This window comes from Vulpes vulpes, chromosome 4 (genome assembly GCF_048418805.1).
Source record: "Vulpes vulpes isolate BD-2025 chromosome 4, VulVul3, whole genome shotgun sequence".
Classification (NCBI taxonomy): domain Eukaryota; kingdom Metazoa; phylum Chordata; class Mammalia; order Carnivora; family Canidae; genus Vulpes; species Vulpes vulpes.
The window spans coordinates 56068096-56092248 of record NC_132783.1 but is presented as its reverse complement, the minus strand read 5'-3'; the positions used below and the strand labels follow the sequence as shown (position 1 = coordinate 56092248).

Here is a 24153-nt window from a genome sequence, read left to right as displayed (position 1 = left end):
AAAAAATCACTGAGATATATTCCCTTCCTTTTATGCATCATCTTGAACCTTAACTTGTTTGGGGCTGAGATTTTTAAATAAAAAAATTGTAAGTAAAAAATTTGTAACTACTGGACTTGATCAGTGACTCTAATTTGGAATGACACACTGCCATAGCTTGTGGAATATGGTGAGTGGTGGGGGCTGGGGTTGTATATTAGTCATCTGGGAAATTTTATCTGTCATTTAAAAATTCTATAAAATCTCTACCCATCTTGATGGGTAAGAGATAAAGCTAAGCACCTTTATTTTGGTGAGTCATTGTTACTTATTCAAGGCTTACTTCTTGGCTGGAAAGGGAGTAGTGAATGGACTGAGAAATTTTAGATTAATGATCTCCTCTATTTGTTCTAGTTCTAATATTTATAAAAAATGCTTTAGAAGAAAATTAATTTCTATACTTGGTCTGCTATTCCCTTAGCAGTCTTTACAAATCAATTCAGAAAGCAAGCAGCCATGCTATTCTTGAAAATAAATCACTATGCAAGTGAAATCAGATAGCAGAAGGGAGTACAATTATTTATTTAGAAACATATCTGAAGTTTAGATTTATTTCTTATTGATACACAACTCCATCAATGAATTTCAATTATTCTGCAAATGCACATTTAACTTTCTATTTATATTTTAAAAGTATCACTAAAACATGAGTTTTGGTATTAGAAAAATTTTGTTACTAAGAAACTGCATTAGCTTATTCTCTTGCTGCCAGGTTCCTAGTGTTGCCAGGACTTAATATTCTAGGAGTCTATGTTGTAATATTACTTCATCCTAGCTATTGACAAAATAAAATATATGTAAACAGTAATGAAAAAAAGTTGAACACAATGAAGAATGCAAAAAAGCTTTTTCAAGTTTTCTTAGTAATTGTTTTTTTTTTCCTAGCACATTCTACAGAATATATATATATACACACATCACATGTGTGTACACACATCCGCGTGCACACACACACAGTAGCATGCTGGTAAAAATTTAATAATTTAAATTTTAAATTTAATTAATTAATTAATTAAAATATAGGGACTAGTAGGATCCATAAGAAGGCAATATCTTATTCTTTGAAAAGACATGAAAAGTCTTTTAGGACAAATATGAAAAAATATTTTGGGAAAAGGTAGTATTTGGTAAAAGAACATTTTAGAATGGGCAGTATTCTAAGAGGTGGGGATTCAGTCAAGCAAAATAGTGGTAACATGGGATTCTAAAATAGATGTAGTGTGAAAATTGGAAAAACCAGGGGAATATTATAGAGGGTTGTCAATATCAGGAAAAGGTTAGTAGGCTTAAACTGGACATGATACAAAGCCACTGGAGAGTACTTGGCAGTGGAATTCCCAAGCATATAGTCTTGCAAGATCAATTTAGGTAGAGATTAAAGTCAGCAAGATTACTTCAGGAAAACTTTAATCATGGTGGTGTTAATGGGAAGGGTTGGTAGCAACTGGATGTAAGACAGCCAGCAAGCAGAACTTTTAGGATGTGGGAAGTGACCGTCAGAAATAATATAAGTATGGAGTATAAGGTCAATCAGGGGTTTCAGACTGAGAGGCTGAGAAAATAGAGCTGCCATTAATAGAAATGGGAAAATTGAGAGAAAAATTTACTACTGGGATGAGTGAATCTATAGAATGATGTGTTTGATTTTAAATAAATTGAATCTGAATTGGCAGCAATTTCATACACCCTGGTCCAGTATTCTAATTCTCTAAGGCTAATTTATATCTATCATTAAATAATTTAGTGGAATGCCTTTATTTTCCAGCCCCCCCCCCCCCCGAAATAACAAACCATGATATAAAGTAGTCTGGTTTTTTTCACCTTTAATGTATTTCTTGCAAACTTAAATGTTTACTTGGTCAGGATTTTGGTCCACCTATTCATAGCATGCAGTTGTATATGTAAGTAATTTTAGATACTATTCAGAATATTATCCAGCACTTGAGATTAGGGCAAAAAAAATGACTATGCAACCTTTTAATATCACACTTGAACCTTTTTTAAAAAGCCCACCTAAGGGTCACCTGTCTGTTTTGTGGAACACAACTTTGTTTGACTTAATATTCTCAATTGATTAGGAGCTAGATGCTTTACAACACTGTGAACTTGTATAAAACTAATAAAATAAAATTATCATTTTTTTCTGCCCAGTAGAAAAGATAACCACAAAGATAAGTTTGGTTATCCTGTAGGACATTTACAAATTTTAGGTTAATTTGGTGATCTTATTTCAGTATTATTTTTTTCCACAGACTACATAAATCCTAATTTCTCATATTTTCATTGAACTACCTTTGCCATTCTGCCATTTCCCTCATTAATGAGTTAAAAGAAACTTCTACATGTATTCACCTTTTTTTGAATGATAAGTATAGTTTTAATGATTGAAGAATTATGCCTTGATTATATACAAACTTCATTCCCTTACCAAATATTTAAACCTTTTTTTTTTGTATGGCAGCCCACTCATCCCATCCCTTTAATGATTAATTGATCTCACTTGTATCATCCTCAGTCCCTTTTTGTCTTCCCTGAACTGTACAGTTGGCATAAATGAATCCTGAGAATAAGACTTTTGTGGAAGTGTTATGAAAGTGTTTAAAGGAAAACTGTGGATTTTACGTCATCACAGATGAACTGTTGTAGTGACCTGGTTGGAGCTGAGGGGAAGATGGAAGAGGAAACAAGAAGAATTTGGGATGTCCTGAAGTAGGTGGCATGATCCCAAACTCCTTGAAAAAATGAAAGAAGATGAATTAATGATAACTTGAATTAAAGATGAACAGAAGAGAGCCTGAAAAAAATTTGGTCTAGTCCCCTCTTAAGCTCTTAGGCCACCTTCACTGGATCCTGGTATTTTGACTTCTTAATGATTATAGAAAAACATGTTCTGGTCAATATGGAAATTCTTTTTTTTTTTAATTTTATTTATTTATTCATGAGAGACAGAGAGAGACAGAAAGAGGCAGAGACACAGGCAGAAGGAGAAGCAGGCTCCATGCAGGGAGCCTGATGTGGGACTTGATCCCAGGATCCGGGATCACGCCCTGGGCTGAAGGTAGGCACTAAAACACTGAGCCACCCAAGGATCCCCCATTATGCAAATTCTTAAAACAAGGAGTTTTTCTGTCCTGGTAGGTGGCATCTTGAGGTTGTTAGATTCAGCCTTTGGGTTCCTTAATCAGCAGCAGACAGAACATGCAGGTAAGTTAGGCACCACTTCTACAGACCCATATCAGTCTGGATGCTAGAATGAGCGGGGTGGGCAAACAACCGCAGTGATTTCCTTCACCTACTTTGAGGAAAGGAAAGACTTGGGATAGAATTGGACAGTACTCGAATGAGAAAAACATGTCATAACTGAACTGGATCTGTTTTAGCATCATAGCGATTTGGGGGCAAACCAGTTGTTTAAAGAGTAGTATCAGTATGAAGAATTGCTTAATTCATCCTACATCTTTTTTCCTGAAACAATTTAAAGTGCATGAGGAAAAAAAAATGTTTATCATAGGTAGGGAGCCAAATCTATTTTCCTCTAAACAACTTATCATTTGCAGCCTACACTCTTGCCAGCATGAGTTGAGTGTAGTTTAAAGCTAGAGATAAGCTATCACATTTTCTAAAACTCTTTATATATATCCCTTACATTCAGAACATAGATCTTAGGAAAAATATATTAGCACTGAGTGTCAGCAAATTATTTCAAGTAATCCTAAAGCACTTACTAGGATCAGCAGAATATGTACAGGAGATGTACAAATGTGCATTTGATTCTGTGGATGGCAAACTGAAAGATTCTCCACTGTGACTTTAATCAGAACCCATCTTACTGCTTTAACTACTGTCACACCAACCTTGGGAAGAATTTCAACAATAGAGTGACTGAGGAAAAAGGTTTTGGCTGGATGGATTCCTGACCTCTACATTGATATGGTGGTCAGAGCACATGATGGCCGTGTTTTGATGAGAAGCAGTTACCCTTCAACCAGCCCGTTTTAACATTTCTTCAACAGTCACTATTATCTTAAAATGAGTCTGAAAGAACTCTTGTGCTGGTCATCATAATCAGAATAATCAGAATGAATGCCACACTAAGCATCAAAAGGAATAGACCAAAAATCACTAGAGAGAAATAATCATGTGATATTAGTTCATGCTCTCTATTAGCAATGTGATTGGCTGCAATACCCCCCTTGGGGCCAAAAAACATTCACAAGTACTGGTTGATTAGTTATTCACTGAGAGTGAGTACCTGAAGGAGAAGGCTGTCCTTTTACAACACCGTTTTTAGTCTTTTCTTCCGAATTCATTACTTCCTTGTAGATAAGTTCTGTAAGAAACAAATAACAGTGTCATAAAAAAGCAAATTTCTCATTAATATGCAAAAAAACCCTTACTAGCTATGGACAAATAATAACATTTTCATGGGTCTGAGTAAACTACAAATCAGTTGGGATTCCTTTAATCCTCTATTTCTACATTTTCTTGCAATAGCACAGAACTGGGCAAAAGTAAGTGCTTGCATTTGACCAAACAAATGTGGGAAGAATATATATTTTACTTGGTTCTGAATTCTTTAGGGGATTTCTGATGACATCTAACTTTATCTCTTAAGAACTTTAGTGGCTCAGTTTGAGCACCCATGTTTCTTCTATATTCACTACCTAAAAAGTTTTCATACTCTCCTCACTTTATTACTTCCCAACAACTTTCCAACTAATTCTTCATTTTTTACTAGACTCAAATCTTGAATTTGTAAAACTAAACTTGCCAGAACCCAACATTAAAACAATTATTACATTTATTCCCAAAGTGGCATCCATTTCTGGCTTTTTCTTTGCTAGTCAAACATGTATATCTTTTTTCATTTAAGTTTCCCCTTTTAACTAAAAATCATTCAGTGCTACTCATTCTTGCTTTGTGACAGGTTCCAATTTATATAATCATTGTCCCTTACAAGTATTTCTTTCCCCAGTTTCCAATTTAGTCCATGTTTATCCACAAGTAATATTTAAATCCTAATACCTATCTACACATGAACTCATAGGAGTACCTTCTGGTCCTTATTTAGATCAAATTAAGTCTTTTCTGTCTATCATTTAGCAGCTTTGTTTACTTGGTCCACTGTTTGTATGCGCTCATTTTTCCATATTCTCCAGCAGGACCCCTTGACCAGAGAAATCTCTTTATTACATTTATAACACTTTTTTGTTCTTTCCTACCCTTTGTTTTCCCCATACGTCCCTACATGGTACTTTCCTGTTTTTCCCCCCAACTTATGATGATTAATTCCTTCAAAGCAGTAAATATTTCTTCCCTTCAGATCTTCTGTTATGTTCCTTCTCATTTTGACCTAATGGTTTGCTATGACCTGCATATAGTTTTTCATATTTATTCTGCTCTGTATTTATTTTAGTTTAACAATTCTCCATAGTTTCTGCTTTATTTCACTCTGAGTATAATCTTGACCATGTATTATGTGCTTGGAAGATTTTGGTGAAAAAATGAACTAATGTGTTTACTCATTATTTTCTTTGAAGGATAAATAAGCCATTTAGATACATATATTTTCTATTTAAATTTTCAAGTCCTATAAGTGAAGTGAATGAATTCATATATTAACATTTATTTTCTAATGTCTAAAGCCATCTTAGACATAATTTTGTTCATTCTATGTGATAATTTTATGTAAAAACATGGAATGTGTAATTCTGAAATTTTTAATTGAAGCTTGCCCTCCATCATGACAAATGCTTTTACAATCGGTACTATTTTTTAAATGTCAGTAATTAATTCCTTTCATTCTTGAGTAAATACAATATTGTTATTGGTATGAAAATATAGATAAAGTTTTGAAAGCGTTGAATATATATGAGGACAGTGTTAAAAAACGTTTGTTACTAAATTGCTTTAAAAGGAGATGTCTTGAAGATAATTTGTTTTAAAAAGGCAAAATTTATATTTAAGTGGTAAAGTCACCTTTCCATTCTTCAATGGTGTGCTCTCTTTCATCCAACTGTTTGTCATAAATCTGAGGTGGAGGCTGCAGAATAAAAACAAACTATAAGTTTTGTGTAATAACTCAAATATAACTAAAACTGTTACAGTGCATGGGAATACCTTGCTATTCATTGATTTGGGTGATGATCAGAATTTCATATAAATTATGGGTAATGGCAGTGGTACAGAAGTTCAAATTTTCCTACAGACTTATGAAGGATTCATTTATAAGCTGTTATTTACCGCTGACCAAATAAGGCAGCAGAATCCAAAGCAAGAGCGCACTTCCCAACACCTTCTGATTCAGGATCCAAGTCCAAGCAACTAACAGGTAGTCTTTAAAAAGCAAACGAGATGTTTGATTTCAAGAACCCAGAAGCTATTTCCCCCCATTCACTTGCCCTATAACAGAACCCTACACAAACTATTCCCAAATAATAAAATTTTGTTCCATTTTTGGATCTTTCTACAGAAGAGTCTTTTATATCTCTCAATGGAATGTAGTACTAGTTCTTAGTAGAAAGACATATTCAGATCTAATCAACCTTTTGTGGGTTTTGTGAAGCATCATAAAATACCTTTATACATAATTGTGTGCCCTATGTTTAAATGATACTTTCCCCTCTCAGACAGAAGACCCTGCCAGTTGTCTATAGAGGTGGGTCACCATAAACCCCTGAGGGCCCCTTGGGAGACATGAAATGACAAGACCTTCAGTCTGAGTAATGAAGTCAGTATTTCTTTTGCTATAATGAGTTCAGAGATGGAAAAGGAGAGATTTTTTTTTTTAAATTTTTATTTATTTATGATAGTCACAGAGAGAGAGAGAGACACAGGTAGAGGGAGAAGCAGGCTCCATGCACCGGGAGCCTGACGTGGGATTCGATCCCGGGTCTCCAGGATCGCGCCCTGGGCCAAAGGCAGGCGCCAAACCACTGCGCCACCCAGGGATCCCGAAAAGGAGAGATTTTTCACAAATCCAGGTGCCTTCCAGGAAGGAGGGTCTCAGATAGATTACCTGGCCACTTTTCCTGATGAAGAATAATATCTCTTGAGAGGGGAGATCTACCATGATGACCTAGGGTATAGCTCTACTTTAGGTCAAGTGACATGGAAAGGAAAAACATCTCTTGGAAAATATATGACCATGAAGTAGAGAAGAGGCTAAGGAGCTTCATTGCGTGACAATGGATTAAATGAAAGAAGAACTACCAATCTCTGGTGCCATGAGAGGGAACACCCAAGAATTCATCCTGTCCAATACTCCAAAAGCAAAAATTGTTGTATGAAACTAAAAGAGCTACTCAATAAGGTGACTCAGGCCTATGAGGATATGCGTACCTCAAAAATGGCTGTCATAGGAAGGCTATGAACAAGATTTTCAAGAGACAGTTCCTGCCTTCTATCGGAGGTTCTTGGTCCACAAGCAGCACCCTACTATAGTAGTCTCTCTTTACTACATTCAGAACCTCATGTAGCCTAAATCATGACAGACCTTGCATGAGTTACCCAGAGGTAACTGGGTGTGAAAATAGAAGAATTGGCCCAGTTAGGGTGGGGCAACTTAACACAATACTGAATTATTGAGAAATAATTACTGATGAGGCCAGACATTCATTCAACACCAGTAATTGGTACTGAGGCAAAAGGCTTTAAACCAGCTACTGTGATTCAAATGTGGCTGGCTGAGTAGTCTTTACTGAAAGAACTAAGCAAAATGAGACCCCCATCCTACTCCATGACACTAGTGAGAACACAGAAATACTGACTACATAAAGGTGAGGGGACTGGGTGATTAGGCACTGCCCTCAGGACCTGACCAAGGCAGAACCATCTACCCCAAACTCTAAAGGATTTCCAAATTATAGGAATATTATGATGTAATGAGTAAACGAGTAAAATAAAGTTATTTTTTTTAAATTTGTGAAACTGTCATCTAAGTAAGCTAATGCAAAGTCAAATACTGGCTATGTAAAGACACTTCATCAAGGGCAGGCTTCTCACTTTGCCTCTTCCTGAACATGTGTAATGCTGAGGGGAGGTCCCTTCTCAAGGCACAGTCTGCATAAGCTCTCAGAGGTTTCCAGAGCTCTATGCCTTATTGATGCCTCTTTTTTCTTCTAACAATAAACTCAGCTCAGGATCCTGTGTGCCTGGCTTCTCCATGCAGTGGATTTTTCCATTCAAGTTTCAAAACTGAACATGGTTCAGGAGTACAGTTCCTGCCAAAGCTCATAAATGCCATTTTCTCTTTGAAACAAAACTATTTTGAGAGAGGTTTTCCTTGGATCTTCATCATACAGCTGTTGGTAATGTATAAAGCATTAAGTACATAGACTCTAACCATGAACAAACTACAAGAGAGAAAAAGTACTGAGCCCAAGACTTTTCCTTTCAACAAACCAACAGCTGCAAAACATACTTGCATTATAGGTATGGCTGAAAGAGCTACATGTTCAGAGTCATGTGTTGTTGTTGTTTTTAAGAGGGGATGTAATCACCTGCAGTGGAAGGGTACATTCATAAAAAGACGTCTTCTGAATAATAATATAAAAGGAATTGACCAATAATCTAAAGAGAGTAATGTCATATTCAAACATACACACATATGTGCTTGGGCTGCAATCCTTAGATGCAACTGTGCATAACACTCCCTGCCTCCATCTTCTAAAGAGAAGCTGGTGTTCTATTATTCTATTGTTCTATCTCTCCCTCTTCTTATTAAACAGGAAAGATTTTCTTTGCCCAAGTAACAATCTAAATAAAAAAAGAAATAAGCAGTGAGAATAAAGAGAAGGGCCCCAGAGAGTATTTTAGGAGAATTTAGTAGATTAGAACAATTTGAGATGTGAGAAAATTAAGGATGAAGTGAAATTAAGGATAATATACAGAAAAGTTCTTAGAGCTTGTGATTTGCATGCTTTTGAATATTCCTCAAGAGAATGAAGACTCTCTTTCTGTTATTTTTGAAGATTTTGGGCTCTACTTCCTTGCTTGAAATTTTTGCAGACATTGAGCCATGAATTCAAATGGATGACATAAACGATAACTTAATATGGATTAACTGTGTTTTATATTGATGTTATTCTATACACATGCACAAATCATTCAATTAAATGAGGTTAACACATGGACCAATACATAATTACTATGAGTTAGTAAATATTAGAATCAATGTACTCATTTATTAAATTCGTTCTCTCAGTAAAGGTCTTAGGCACCTAATATGTTTCAGGCTATATTAGAAATTGAAATTTCAAAACTGAATAATAAGGCTGTTGACCTCAAGGAGCTCACAATTTAGTAGGGTAAGACTCATATAAAATAGAAAATTAATATACAACATGATAAAAATTATGCATGTAATATATGGGAATAGAGTGAGAAATTCTTAAAGATTTTTTTAAATTTATTTATTCATGAGAGGCAGAGAGAGAGAGAGGCAGAGACACAGGCAGAGGGAGAAGCAGGCTCCACGCAGGGAGCCCGATGACTCGATCCCAGGTCTCCAGGATCACACCCTGGGCTGAAGGCAGCGCTAAATCGCTGGGCCACCGGGGCTGCCCTGAAGAAGTTCTTTAAAAATGCTAGCAAAACCTTTTGCTTCTTAGCGTAGATGATATCTGTACTAGTTTCATGAGCAAAAGGTGTGGGATGTTGTCAAAAAGAAAGGAGAAGAAGAAAAAGATGACTCTAGGCCAGGGGAATAGAACCTAGAAAACAGTATAGTGGTAGTAGATGTGTATTTCTTTGTATGGGTGCACACACATGCAAAAAGAACTGGAAACAATTCTGTGATAGTAGATATAACATATGTGATCAGAAGTGACAAGAGATAAGAGCTGTGCCTAGAGAAGAAGATCGGTCAGGCAAAGGCTGGATCAAGGATGGTCTTAGGTACCATGATATGGAGCAAAAACTTCTTCCTGAAGGGGAGGAGAAGCCACTGAAGAATTTAAGAGAATGGCAAGGACAAATCTATGGCTGGATTGAAGAAAGACACAACTGAAAGCAGAGAGAAGAGTTAGGGAGTTAATGCATGATCTAGAAAATAAATTTAAAAAGACTAGGGTAGGGGAAGTAAAGATGGATAGAAAATATAGATTTAAGAATAATTAATAAATAGTAATAAATCAATTGGTAGAATTTTGTTTTTGATTAAATGTGTGCAATGAGAAAGAAGAATGACTCCCAGATTACTAAGCTGGGTAGTTGGACAATTATGGTATTTATGGAGCCACCTAAAGAAATAGAGAATGGAAAAAGGGAAATTCTATTGGTAGAGAGGTAAGCTAAGTGCTATGCAGGCAGAGATATCTTTCTGAGAATTAAATAGATGATTTGATGATCACAGGAATGCTGTTGTCTAGAGATGTACAGATTTGAGACTATCAGCAAGAGGTGTTTGTTGAAATCATGACAGTGCATGAGGTCACCCATAAAGTGAATGCAGGTAGGAAGAGTAAAAAGCCAAAATGGACCCCTGTCAGACACCAAAGTTTAAAGATTCACTAGAGGAAGAGAAGGACACTAAGAAAGAAAAGGAGGAGAAGCAGAAAGGAAAGAAGAAACATTTAGAGAACTACATGCCTAATAAAAATATTGCAATGCTATAGAAGTCAAGTGATCCAAGAGCTACAAAAAGAGGGTGCAATTCTCTATTTCTTGTAAGTGAAACAAAGGGAGATCTTGGCTTTTAAGGCACTAGAAAGGCATAATAAAAACCATGATTTTGGGATCCCTGGGTGGCGCAGCTGTTTGGCGCCGGCCTTTGGCCCAGGGCACGATCCTGGAGACCCCGGATCGAATCCCACATCAGGTTCCCGGTGCATGGAGCCTGCCTTCTCCCTCTGCCTGTGTCTCTGCCTCTCTCTCTCTGTGACTATCATAAATAAATAAAAATTAAAAAAATAAATAAATAAACTTGGCAGATAAAAGCTGTTCCAGTTTAAAGAGATTCTCACAAGGGACTTCCTGTTCTTAAATCAACAGCTACAGCGACACTGCAGAGCCACAGAGGGGAGCCAAATATCAGCAAGGGGATCTTTTAAAAAAAAAAAACCATGATTTTGAACCCCATAAAGATTTCCAACCTCAAAACTGCCACCACACCCAGAAAGATCCAGATAGATCCTTAATGGAAGACTTCAATACCAGATAGCAGCTAAAAAGGTAGAATAATATACAAGAAATGTCCTCAATGCCAATATGGATATCATATATAAATAAAACAAAAGGAACTGCAGAACAGATTATCACACACATGGTTATAATGCTCTCAGATCTGCTTTCCCAACTATCTTTGAGAGTTTAATAAAGCAAGAACACTGTTCTTTATCTAATTAAGGGAAGTGAGTCACTTTTTTTTCCACTGAGAAGATACTACATGCTAGGCTCTTTATATATGCCCTTTTAAATAATCTTTAGATCAGAAAACTAAGATTCAAAAAATTCTTTTAAAAATATCTTAAAGTCACATAACTAATGATGGATCTTTTATTAAAACCCAGTTTAAAGAATAATTCAGAGCACATGATAATAGAGATTAATCTAAAATAAGGGATAATGAAATAATATTTAAAGTAAACATCTTTCTAAAACAAGAAATAGAAACACAAGCCACTGGGGTGACTGCATGTCTCGATTTGCTCAGAACAGTCCCAGTTTGTGCTTGTCCTGAGTTGCTAATAGTCCTCGGGCCCTTCACTGTCACAAGTGATTGGAGGATAATTATGTGAGTACCCTAAACAGCAATGTTATGACATGGCATATCAGAGATAGCAGGTATATAGTAATTAGAGGATGAAAAAGAAATAACTAAATTGCAACTTTTTCTATTACTGGGGTCTCAACAATGGCAAATGTATACCCTTTCCTGCTCTAAGACATCATGTCAGCATTTCCTCCCATTTTCTCCATCTTTAAAAATGTAAAACTTATCTATAAAATATGGCTTTTACCAGAAAGTACAGAAAAGAGTACAATTCTATATAATATAATTGGGACTGAGCAATATGGATTCTGTTGACACTGAGTTCTTGCTGTCGAGCATGATTTCTTGCTCAAGAGATCTCTATAATCAGTATCTCTTCAAATCCCTAATTGATTCCCCCTAGGTACAACTTGCTGTCTTATGACTTTATGTTATGTATTTAAGTAATACTTAATTAAGCAAAATGTATGAATTTATTCTTTCCTTAATCTTCAAAAGAATCCTGTCTTCAATAGCATCACAGAATGTTAGTAATATAAGAGAGTTTAGAGATTACCTAGTGCCACCCTATGCAAATTGCAAATGAGAATATAAAACAGCACAGGTGATTTGTCCATCTCATAGAGTGGCAGAGTTAGGAATAAAATGTACAATCTCTTATGGGAAAAGGTGGCATGGAGGAATTCTTCTGGGTTGCAGAGTGTTAAGTTGAATAATTGAACACAAAAGAATTACATCAGTGACAAATTTGAGCCTGCCACTCTGATTTCTGTTCCCATTTTTTGTCAGTCTACACACATAACTAGATCTGGCAAGTATCACCCAAGTAGTCAACACTTACATCTTGAATGCTTTTTATCAGAATATCTTGGACAACATCAGGACTTTTATACATGTGAATCTCAAAAGAGATGAGAACCAGATATGAGAAATCTAAGTCATGCAAAGTTGCTTTTTCTATCCATTTTCGAGCCACGATTTAAACATTGTTTCTGTATCAGTCACGTTCTGAACCATATGACAACCAACCATCAAGTTGGTGTTTGTTTTCTGCTTCTTTTGTCCTAATTAAGCATACAATATGGTTTTGTTCCACCTTTTTTTTTTTCTCTGTGTTCTGCTGTCTTGTTGAAAATGCCTCATTTCAAGGCTTTAAATGGCATTTTCTTTCAGTGTGTGCATTCTCTATTAATTCGGCAGCTGGATCAAAGAAAATTATATTATGTCCTACTGAAATGTGCTTTGTTTTTTCATATTGACTTTTGCAGCTTGAGGAGTGTGAAAAGGTGCATGATTTATTGTAATACTTCATCCAAGAAAGGTGGATTTTAGTATAAAATTGGATCAGAAAATCCATTTAAAGAAATATGCAAAATTTAATTATATATTTCCTTGAATATATACATAGAGAATAACTTGTCCAAATGTATTTTAAATGGTTGATGAATAGAACTTCTTAAAATTTTAATCTCCTGAATGGAAAATAAATATTTAAATGGAATAATTTTTATATTGCACTAAATGATATCTACTTTTTTTTACAATTTTTTTGACTAATGACACTGTTTAGTGTGCTCCATTTTTTTTTCTAAAACTTTATATCCCTGTAGCACCGAGAATAGTTCATTATCCACAATGGAGTTCAAAATTTGCCTAAATGGCTTACCAACAATCTTCCAAATTAATAGAAGTATAATAGCAATATGCACTGCTATCAAAATCGCTGACTAAACATAGTTATTTTCCAGAATTACATTGGTTCTCTAATATTATAACTTTACTATGCAGTAACCAATGACTTGCCAATTACCAAAAATTTCAGTGCCTTCTAAAAGTAGACAAATGATAATTTGTAATGTACTACTGTTTGATTGTTAAAAATTTCTCAGGCAAGTTTTAAGAACTATGTCTATGCTCTTGAATAGAAATTAAACAATCTAATACTACAAATGAAGTAAATGCCTTTTAAAAGTCTGATGAGTTGAGAGTACTCCACATGGGGGATAAAAGGTTAATAAAATCTGTCTCTGAAAACTAATATGACTAACTCTCCTTTCCTAAGTTGCCTTACATTTGGTCCCTAAGCAGGGCCCAAGAAAAAGTGCTCTCATGGGTATCCTGTAAAGCACAGAAAGGAAGAACAGGTAGGGAAGCATGAATGGCAAAGAAGAGTGACCTTAACAAGAACTACTTGGGTGCAGAAATCAGACTGTGCTATGTCAAAGAGTAAGTATGAGGTAAGAAAGACTTGAAAGACTTGAGTTGAAATAACTTCTTTAAAAAGTATTTACTGGGGGGTATTAAAGAATTGATAAGCTTTGACAATTTGGATATTAGGAGGACTGATGAAGGAGTTCAGGATGACTCACAAGGATTTGGTTCAATCATCTGGGTGGAGAGTAGTGCCATGGATTGAAAGGTGTGATGTAGGGGTAAGGGAGGTGGTGGTTTTGTGTGAATAGGGGATTCAACCATTTCAATACTTGACATGTTAATTTTGAGATGTCATTTTTAGTGCCAGTGGTATTAGATTTGTAGATCTGGAATTCAGGACAACTTTATGGGACAAAACCTAGATTTATGAGTAATTTCAGTCAGAATTAAAATTAAGGTTGCAAAGATGAGACTCCCAGGGTAAAAAGAAATTAGGTCTACCTACTGGAGAGAGCTCCTGGGATTCACAATTCTAAGAGAAGAAAAGACAACTCAAACAGCAATGGAGATTGAAGAACAGGAGTGGTGTCACCACAATAGGCAAGGGGTGAACATGTCAGGAAGGAGAGCGTTGTCAACTATTCAAATAGCAAAGATGCATAAAATGACAGTTTTCTTTGGACCTGGCACATAGGGAGCCACTAGTGATCTTAGAGAAGGCAATTTCTTTCTGTCTTTCTTTCTTTCTTTTTTTTTTTTTAAGATTCTATTTATTTATTCATGAGAGACAGAGAGAGAGAGAAAAAGGCAGAGACACAGGCAGAGGGAGAAGCAGACTCCATGCAGGAGCCCGATGTGGGACTCGACCCTGGGACCCCAGGATCACGCCCTAGGCCGAAGGCAGGTGCTAAACCGCTGAGCCACCCAGGGATCCCCAAGAAGGCAATTTCAATGTTTGAGAAGGGAACTACCATAATTGTGAGTAAATAAAGGCTAATTTTTTTAATAGAAACTTGGCTATACAGGATATTACTTTCATTGCTAATGGTACCTTCCATTTATAAAGATGAAGCAAAAGAAAAAATTGGCTCTCTTGACTCTCTAAGATGAAGGCAGGTAGACAATGTTTATTTGTATAATTACCAGTGGAAACTGACAGAACGAACAGAGAAAGAAGAACCCTACATGCAGAAAAGAACCAAACACAGAAAAATACCATATCCTGAGTTTTCATGGATTTTGTGTACCCAACTCTATCAAAACATGATCACTGTAGGCTCCTCAACATCTTTATTTTGGTACCAGTCATACATACAAAGCTGATTGTCATATATCATCTCATTTAGTCCTTATAACAACCCTCCTCCTCTAGGTATACAACTAAAGCACGAAGAGATTAAATAATCTATAATCTATAGATAAGTGGTAGAAGCAGTGTTTAAATCCCAAACCATCTGAACACTAAATCCATGTTCTTTGCAACCAATTACAGCTTATAATACAGTTCCTGCTAACTCAACCTGTGGAAATAAATATATTTTAAAGTTTTCTTAGTCAAAAAAACCCAACAGAATACAATAGGAAAAAGTTAGTAATGCTTTCTCCAGCTGGAGAAACTCTCAAAAATGCTATTAATATTCCAGGTACAAATTTCCAAATTGACTCAATCAAGGGTTTGGTATGGGCACTGTATCGTGATGCTGCCACCTTGTGGTTGGAGAAAAAGCAAATATTAAGTAAAAGATGCTTGACTGCAAGTTCATCTCCATCAATTTGCTCTCAACCAAGAGTTCTCAACTATGGTTGTATATTGAAGCCATCTCTGATCTTTAAAAATTCTGATGCCTGAATTGCACCCCAAGAGATTTTTTTTTACTTAGTCTGGAGTGAGATCTAGGCATCAGGTTATTTAAAAGCTCCCCTAGTAATTTTCACGTAGAGCCAAGATTAAGACCTCTACTATTTACATAGTAATCAAAGCAAGTTTTGTCATTTGCTTAAGTATGTTTCATTTGTATAGATGCAAGAGAAAATGCCACAGAGAAACTATGTGATTTTTTTCTCAGTCTTCAATGACATGTATTTATTGGTAGATAAAATGATTGTGGATAGAAATCATCATATGCCATGCTTTTAAAGAAGAGGAATGGAGAGATTCATGAGTTGTAATTAAAGTGAACATAAGATTTGTATCTCATAATCAAATTTAGTCTTTGGCCAAAGTGAGCAAGAAGAATCTCTAAGTCTCTTGAATAAGCCATAGATTTCCTGACAGGAATAATAACAAGAGTACTGGTCTCAGAGCACTGTTGACTCTGACACTAGTAAGATGAGTGACCTTGGGCAAGTCATTTCATTTGCTGTGACTCTTAATTATCTGTAAAAAGTTTCATAAACTGCTTTATTCGGAGGCAACAAATTCCACATGTAAACAAACATCCTTCCAGGTAATTTGGCAAATTTCTTTTGAAAACTTCAATGTGCAAATCACTGTAATATAATTTTTTATATACAAAAGCACTAAAGTTGTCTGGAGACATCATAGCACTAAGTGACCAGAGGAACCTTTGAAAGCTAGTAATATAAGTTTTAATTATAATGTGAACTAAGTATAATTAGAAATCTTAATTAAATAATGCTCTAGTGGCTTACAAGAAAGTTAAATTTAGATTTCTCATTTTTCATACTGTTCTGCAGCTTTCTCAGATGTTAGGTCACAAATTTATTAGCTTTATGCCATCAAAAAGTTTAATCATGTCTTGAAAATGGAAATTCTCTTTACCATTCCCTGGAAATTAAATTTTTCAATGGTTCTTTAATCAAAAAGGCTGAGTGATTGCACTACCAATCACCCAGTGTCCAAGTCATAAATCCTTCTCTTTCATTCATTCAACACGTATTTATTAACCAACTACTACATGTTATAATTCATTCTTAAATTCTACCACCCTAATCCCCAAATCTAATTTATAATTCATGTTGATTTTAGCTTCTAAACATCTCTTTAATCTTTTACCTATGTCTACCCTCAGGCCGCCATCAGTTCTAACCTATGTTAATACAGATTTATCTCCCTGCCTTCCATCTTCCTTTTTCCTATTCCAGTCTCATTTTGCAGACGCAGTGACCTTCTAAAAGTTCACATCTCATAATGCTATTCTTCTGTTTGCTAGTTTTGAATGGCTTTCCCTCACACCCAAGATAAAGTACATGCTCACAATGTTTAGTCACTCCTTCTTTACTTGGTTCCTGCCCATCAGCCAAAATCATTTCTCACTTTTCTCCAAGGTGTCACCCTCAAAGATTTGCAGTTCTCTTAAACCCCTTCTAACCCTGGGATTTTTGCATAGCCCTTTCTTGTGCCTGCCTTTCTTTACTTCGATAGTTCTTACTTTACCCTTCATGTTTCTATTTAGATATTAATCCTTCCAAGGAACCTTCTGTAACCCACATTCCTAAGTTGATTTTTTTCCTATGTGCATCAATTAACTTAAAATTTGGACAACTTATCACTTGACATCTACTTGTTTTACTTTTCACTAGACTGGAGGCAAAGTCTTAAGGACAAAAATTGTATCTTTGTTCATTAGAGTGTAACTGTACAAAATACATTATAGGCATTCAATAATGCTTCTTTGATAATATTTGAGTGAAGATTTGAATGAAGTAATAGAAGAAGCCATATAGTTATCTGGAGGAAGAATGGTCAAGGCAGAAGAAACTCTAATGCAAAGACCCTGATGAGAGAGCTTGCTTGGCATGGTTAGTGAAACAGCAAGGAGGCCAGTATACTGAAGCAGAGTGGAAAGGCAGGAGTGTAGATAATGATATCAGAAAGTGGTTGATGGGGTAGGGGAGTGCCTGGGTGGCTCAATCAGTTAAGCTCTCAACTCTTGGTTTCTGCTCAGGTCATGATCTTGTAGTCTGGAATACAGCCACCCATCGGGCTCCGCACTCAGTGAGCAGTCTGCTTCAGATTCTTTCTCCTTCCCCCTCTGCCCCTTTCTGCTTGCACTCTATAATAAATTTTAAAAAATCTTAAAAAAAAAAAAGTCAGGGGCCAGTTCAAGTAGAGCAATGTTTTCTGAACTGTAGTCATTGAAACAAATGGGTGGGTCATTACTAGCATTTTTAAAAAAAGATTTTATTTATTTATTCATGAGAGACACAGAGAGAAAGAGTCGGAGACTACGTAGAGGGAGAAGCAGGCTCCATGCAAGGAGCCCGATGTGGGACTCGATCCCGGATTCCGGGATCGCGCCCTGAGCCAAAGGCAGACGCTCAACCACTGAGCCACCAATTACTAGGATCGTTTAATATAACCAAGAATAATGGACTGAGATAGAAAATATCAAAGTATGAAGACTTTCTTTGTGTTTGTATGTGTGTGTGTGTGCTGGATTACAATATAAAACATATTTCTTACTATAGGTTATGATAACAAGATTTGGAATAACACTGAGGTATAGCCTTATAAGCCACTGCAATTACTTTGCATTTTCTTATAAATAGGATGAGAAGCCAATGGGGAGTATTAGTTGAGTAATTTTGTAACCTGTTTCACATTTTGAAAGGAAAACTCTAGGCACTCTGGAGAACAGACTACAAGGGACACAAGGATCAGAAGACAATTTAGAGACTATGACATGGTCTAAGGTGAGATGATGTAGACCAACAGATGAGTGATTTGAGTCAAGAAATATTTAGAAGGTAAGGTCAATAAGATTGGTTGAGGATAATCATCATTTTCTAAGGGTTTCCTGAGGCTTAAATGAGATTGGATATGAGAGACGGTTTTATAAACACTAGAAAAATGTTCAGTATACTACAGTTGAATTCAATGCAAATTAAATGTATTGACCATATGATATGTATCAGCCACTGCTCTCATCACTGTTTCCTGCACTCAGTAGGTAAAGCTGAATTTCTGCTTCCAAGGAATTTTAGAGGAGTGGAGTTTGGAGACACAGGCCTAAACATGGATCATTTTGGCATAATGGCACATAGAAGGTTATAAAAAAAAATGTTAACTTTAAATTTTGAGAAGCAAAAGCTTTTGTTGCAAGACTTCCCACAAGCAAAGGCCATAGTAGCCTCAATGATATCTTACAAAGCAAAAATGAGCTTCTAGGAAGCTAGAAATGCATTCTTTTTTTTTTTTTGGTAAGAAGTACATTCTGAGTAAAAATCAATACAATATATTGTATATAAATATTATTGAATTTGCCTATAGTTAAGGCCAATGTCATTTACGCCTCTGCCCTATAGTCACAAAACAGAAGCAAAATGAACATGTGGGAAAATCTTTTGCACTTCTATGTTCCTAACATGACTCAGTAACAATCCATCCTAGGGACATTAACTAGAGAAAGCCATACTTCTCAAATTAGTATAAATGACCAGCCCTAAGATGCAAATCCATGGTGAATACAGAAACATGGTTATAGAATGAGAATTTTATTAAGGAAAATAGGTTTGCCTATTCTTTACTGTCATTATAGAAATACTATTGTATTTTAACTTAAATTTAATATTTTTTCAATTCCAAAATGCTTTTATTAATTTAAAAATATATAATTTTTATACAAAATTCTTTCCTCTTCTGCATGGATTTCTCTGAAAAATCTTAAAACATAACATAAAGGTTCAGGATTAATAAAATTTTTCAATCAAGTATAAAGAGTTCTCCTAATCTATTAATTACTGCTGCTTCTCTCTATATGGATTCAATATGTCCAATACATTATATAAGAAAATACTCATATACAACTTTTATACACAAAATGTTTATCAAAAAGTGGCAAATATTATTACTTTAAATTCATGTCTATTCTGTATTTTATCAGCATGTAAATTATTAAAAGACCTTCTTTCTATGTGATGAAAAATAGAGCTTTTTAAAGGATATTATGACATGATAAAATGAACACTGGCTTAGAACCTTGGTTTTTAGCTGTGGGACCATGTAAAAGTCTATTTAAAATTCTGTAAAATAGGAATAATGGTATCTAGAGGTAGTGGTAGGGTTTCTTTTGGCTGGGGTAATGCAGGATAGAAACATGGGTGGAAGGTTAATAAAAGTCAATATAAAAGTGATTTAAAACACTTCATTAATTCAATGAATTATTCTGAAAACATACAGTGTGCTAGGAACATGTAGTGACTTAGACAACACCAATGAATGAGACAAAAAGAAAAAAAAAAAAAAACAAAGCCCTTATCCTCAAATTGCTCCTAAAGCAATAAAATTTAGGGTATGTGTGGTGAGAACAAAGTACTCTGAGGCAAGGGGTAACTGGGTAGGAAACAGAATCATCTGAGGGTGACAGATTATTTCCAGTTAATAATTTGACCACAAGAATCTCGATATGCCCCACACATCCCATCAAGAACCATTATCTAAAGGAGTGCTGATCAATTGATGACCATAATGAATTGATGACTGTTTCTTATACATGTTGTGGAAGACAAAAGGTTGAAAATCACAAGTTTCTTCTTTAGAAACATAGAACATAGAGAACTATGTACTAATGTAAGCTATTACCATTCACCCTATTTTTCCATTTAATTAATACATTTCCCATAGTGGATTTCCTTCAAACAGAGGAAATGTCTTTTCATTCAGTAATGAAAAAGTCTAAAGATGAATTTAAAAAGCAAATAATTCTGAGCTTTTTATTAATAAAATAGAAATAAATAACATTTTTCATTTACCTTATGTCATATAGGTTAAAGCTGTTAGGTTTAAGCTATTTCAATCACACCTGTAGGTTAAAAGTCCTTCTTTAGTAACATCAAGTGTTTTAAAAGTTTACTGACCACTTTCGCATAGAATATCTTATCTCTTAAAATGTTATTGGATGGGACACTTAATAGGTAAAGTTTAGTTGGAACAATTTTACTACCAAAAACATCCTTAAATCTGTTTTTTCTTCATCCCCACTGCCATTTAAAGTTCATTTTACCATCATCTTTTTAAAAAGGGTTTATTTATTTTTAGAGAGAATGAGAAGAGAGAGGGAGAGAGAGAGAATCTCCAAGCAGACTCCCTGCTGAGCACAGAGTCCCAGGTAGGGCTCAATCTCAGGACCTTGAGATCATGACCTGAGCCAAAAACCAAGAATCAGCCACCCAACCAAGTGAACCTCCCAGGATCTAGCCCCTCTCCTCCACCTGCCCCATCATCTGTTATCTTAACCACTTCATGAGCTTCTTTGTCTAATATTCATCATCCCACCAATTAGAAAGAATGGTCTGCCTAAAACACACATCTCTAATTGATATTCCTCCAGTCACTCCTCCTACCTTCAATTGTTCAACACTTCAGCATGGATGCTCCCTGGGGATGTCTTAACTGTGCTTCCTGACCTTGTCTCTGCTTACATTTCTCAAATGAACTGCAAGAAGGTCTTTCTTCTCTTCTGGTGTTTGAATAGGCTACTTTGCCTTCTACCTCCTTTTCATTTGGCTAACACTTACCCATCCTTCTTGTTCTATTTAAGACTCTTCTTCCTCCTGAAAGTCTCCTCTGCCTACTAAAAGACAGGTATTATATTATTCCTTTGGTTTCTATAGCACCTTTTCATAGAATTTATCAGAGTGGTTATAATTTCTCAGTTATCTATCAATCCCACCACACTATATGCTAATAAATAACAGGAACTAGGTCTTTTTATCAGTATAATTAATGAGTCCTCAATGACCATGTCTAATTGAAGTTCAATAAAAACTTAGGGAATGAATGTAGTGGACTTATCCAAGGTAGAATGAGGTCCTGAGTCTAGGTCTTCTCATTGTAGATCGTGAATAGTATCCATTGTACTCTACTATCTTCCTGTATCATGACCTTGGTCTCCACACTCTGTAGCTCTGTCTTCTCCCATTGCCTGGAACCTCTTGGTTTGAAGCAGCTACAATATTATAAATTAACTCATTACAAGCCAATTTTTTTTTGCTTAGATTGTTACTAAGCCTTCTATTTGTGGTTAAGCTTAAGAACTCTCCTGTGAGTGTATGTGTAAGAATTATGGCCAATAATAACCTTTTTGTGTGATCAAACAAAAGTCACAAAGCAATGGAGCAAGGACCATGAGCAAGCCTGCTTCAGAAAAAGTGGGGACACACTGCTTTATTATGAACACAGCAGCATTCTGATGCACATGACATGAAACAAAGTCACTGAAAGTGCTTTCTGCTGAACTTAGCTCAAAATAACAAACATCTTAAGGAATTTTCAGAAAAAGTGACTGAGGCATAGCATTTTACCCCTCCCTACTTTTAGAGGAACATGCAAGGAGCTCAGTTTTCAAAAAGCACATAAAGATGAGAATCAGATTCTCCTTGGAATTAGATGCTATGGGGAATTTCTTTTGTTCATGAATTAAAAGCACTTTTCATAAACAATAAGTTCTATTCTTTCACAAGATATGGTAGGCCGATATTCCACAAATGACCCTGTGAGTCTCCTATTAAACCTTCACCAAGTTATGGAAGTGGTTTTCATCATTCTTACAACTATCTTGCCATTAAAAGGGAACATAATAATTTTATTATAGCACATACTCTGTGTAAGACCATAAACTTTTAATAGACTTATAAAAAGGGAGTATAACCTTTTCAATATTCTGTGTCATCGTTGGATGAATCCATTTTATCTTCTCCTCACATATAACAGATGCCCTAGGGCCTAAGCAATGGTTCAACACTTGGTAAGAAAATGTTCAGATCCAGTCTTTTCCCTGAATCTGAAGGTTCCCATGATTTAGCATTCAAGAATGCTTTTTGCTCTCCTTTTCCTGATTCTATATTTCCTCAAACTTCCAGTCCATAGACTTTTGGCTTTAGTACAATTCTAATGGCTTGCTGACTTCATCTCTGCAGTTTTCATTTGGGGCTAAAAAAAGTCAAGATAAACATTCTACAGGTTTAATGACTGTCTATTTTCATATGACTACACATATATTTTCAGCATCATTAAGGATTGTACTTACTAATCATTTTCCCCTCTCTCCCTAGAATGTGAAATGTCTCAATTTATCTCTTAACATTGATAGTATAACCAACTCTATGCATGACTTATGATACAAGATGGTTGACTCATTTAACTCTATGATACCCCCTGAATAATGAAGAAATTATGCCCTTTTATGTGTTTTCCTGTTCACTTATTTGTTTCACTTTTATGTTGCAATGCACAACAAAAACACCTTCTTGGAAAACAGACAAAGAAACAAACAAAAATCTTTGGAAACAAACAGGGGCAGAGAAAAATGGATAGTGCAAAGGAGATATATCCATCATGAGGACAAACAAAGTAGCAGCAAGATATAAGGAAAAGGGGACTCTCCAGTCTCATGAAATCTGCTATTTTCTGTGGAACAATGCCACCACAAAGCTATAAAATTAACCTGCCAACTCTTGAAAGCTTCATAGCCATGAAAAGGGTTGGCCACTTGAAAAATAGACACTGACTACTAATTTCTATTTCTTGAGAAATGACATTCTTAATTTGCCTAGGACTACAGGAAACTTCTTCATATTGTCAATAAATTTTAAAGGTCATAATAATGAAAATTGGAAGCATAGTGCTTTACACTTATCTGTCACTTCTTCTTACATACCCTTCCTTTAAAAAGTAGGATGTTTACAGATGAAAAGGTCTCTTCATACAAATAAAAGTAATCTCAAGGAAATAAGATGAGATTTTCTAAGCAGCACATTAATTCTTTTGGTTATACCTGTAACTGGTGGTCAACTCTAACAGTAAATTATCCATATTTTCTAGCCCCCTCACCCAAAACTTTCTGTGGTAGACTAGTGCTTTTTAAAATATATTGAGAGTTCAATTTGGAGATAATATGTCCAAAAATGTCATAATGCTTATGAACTACCCTAAGCAATCTCTAGGAAGATGTACACATATAATTACAAGCATGCAATTTCAAGACACTTTTTTGACAAGACCTGAAAAACCTATCCAAGGAATCTCTAGTGGTAAATGATTCCTAGGATAAGAAAGCTTAGTTCTGGATTGTGAGCTCCTAAGGGCAGGGAAATGTTTCCTTGATTTGTGCATTTTAGCTTTGGTACAGTGCTCAACGTAGTACTAGGATGCAATAAGCATTTGTTAGACGGAATTGTGCAGGATGGGCATATGGATATTTGGGGATTTTCTTAAAAAAGAGAATATACTATGAGAATATAGTATTAAAAAGTTTATCATGCAAACCTCATTGGATCTGGTACAG

General features: G+C 35.5%; 1 protein-coding gene across 50 annotated transcripts in view; it reads right to left on the bottom strand.

Moving 5' to 3' along the window:
• Positions 1-24153, bottom strand: part of MAPK10 (mitogen-activated protein kinase 10) — a 299098-nt gene that overhangs the window by 11519 nt on the left and 263426 nt on the right. For all 50 annotated transcript variants that reach the window (XM_072755734.1, XM_025998146.2, XM_072755744.1 and 47 more), the window contains 2 exons: positions 6019-6082; positions 4292-4369 (listed from right to left, as the gene is read on the bottom strand). In XM_072755734.1, the coding sequence (XP_072611835.1) occupies positions 4292-4369; positions 6019-6082 (142 nt within the window). The remainder of the gene's footprint in view (positions 1-4291; positions 4370-6018; positions 6083-24153) is intronic.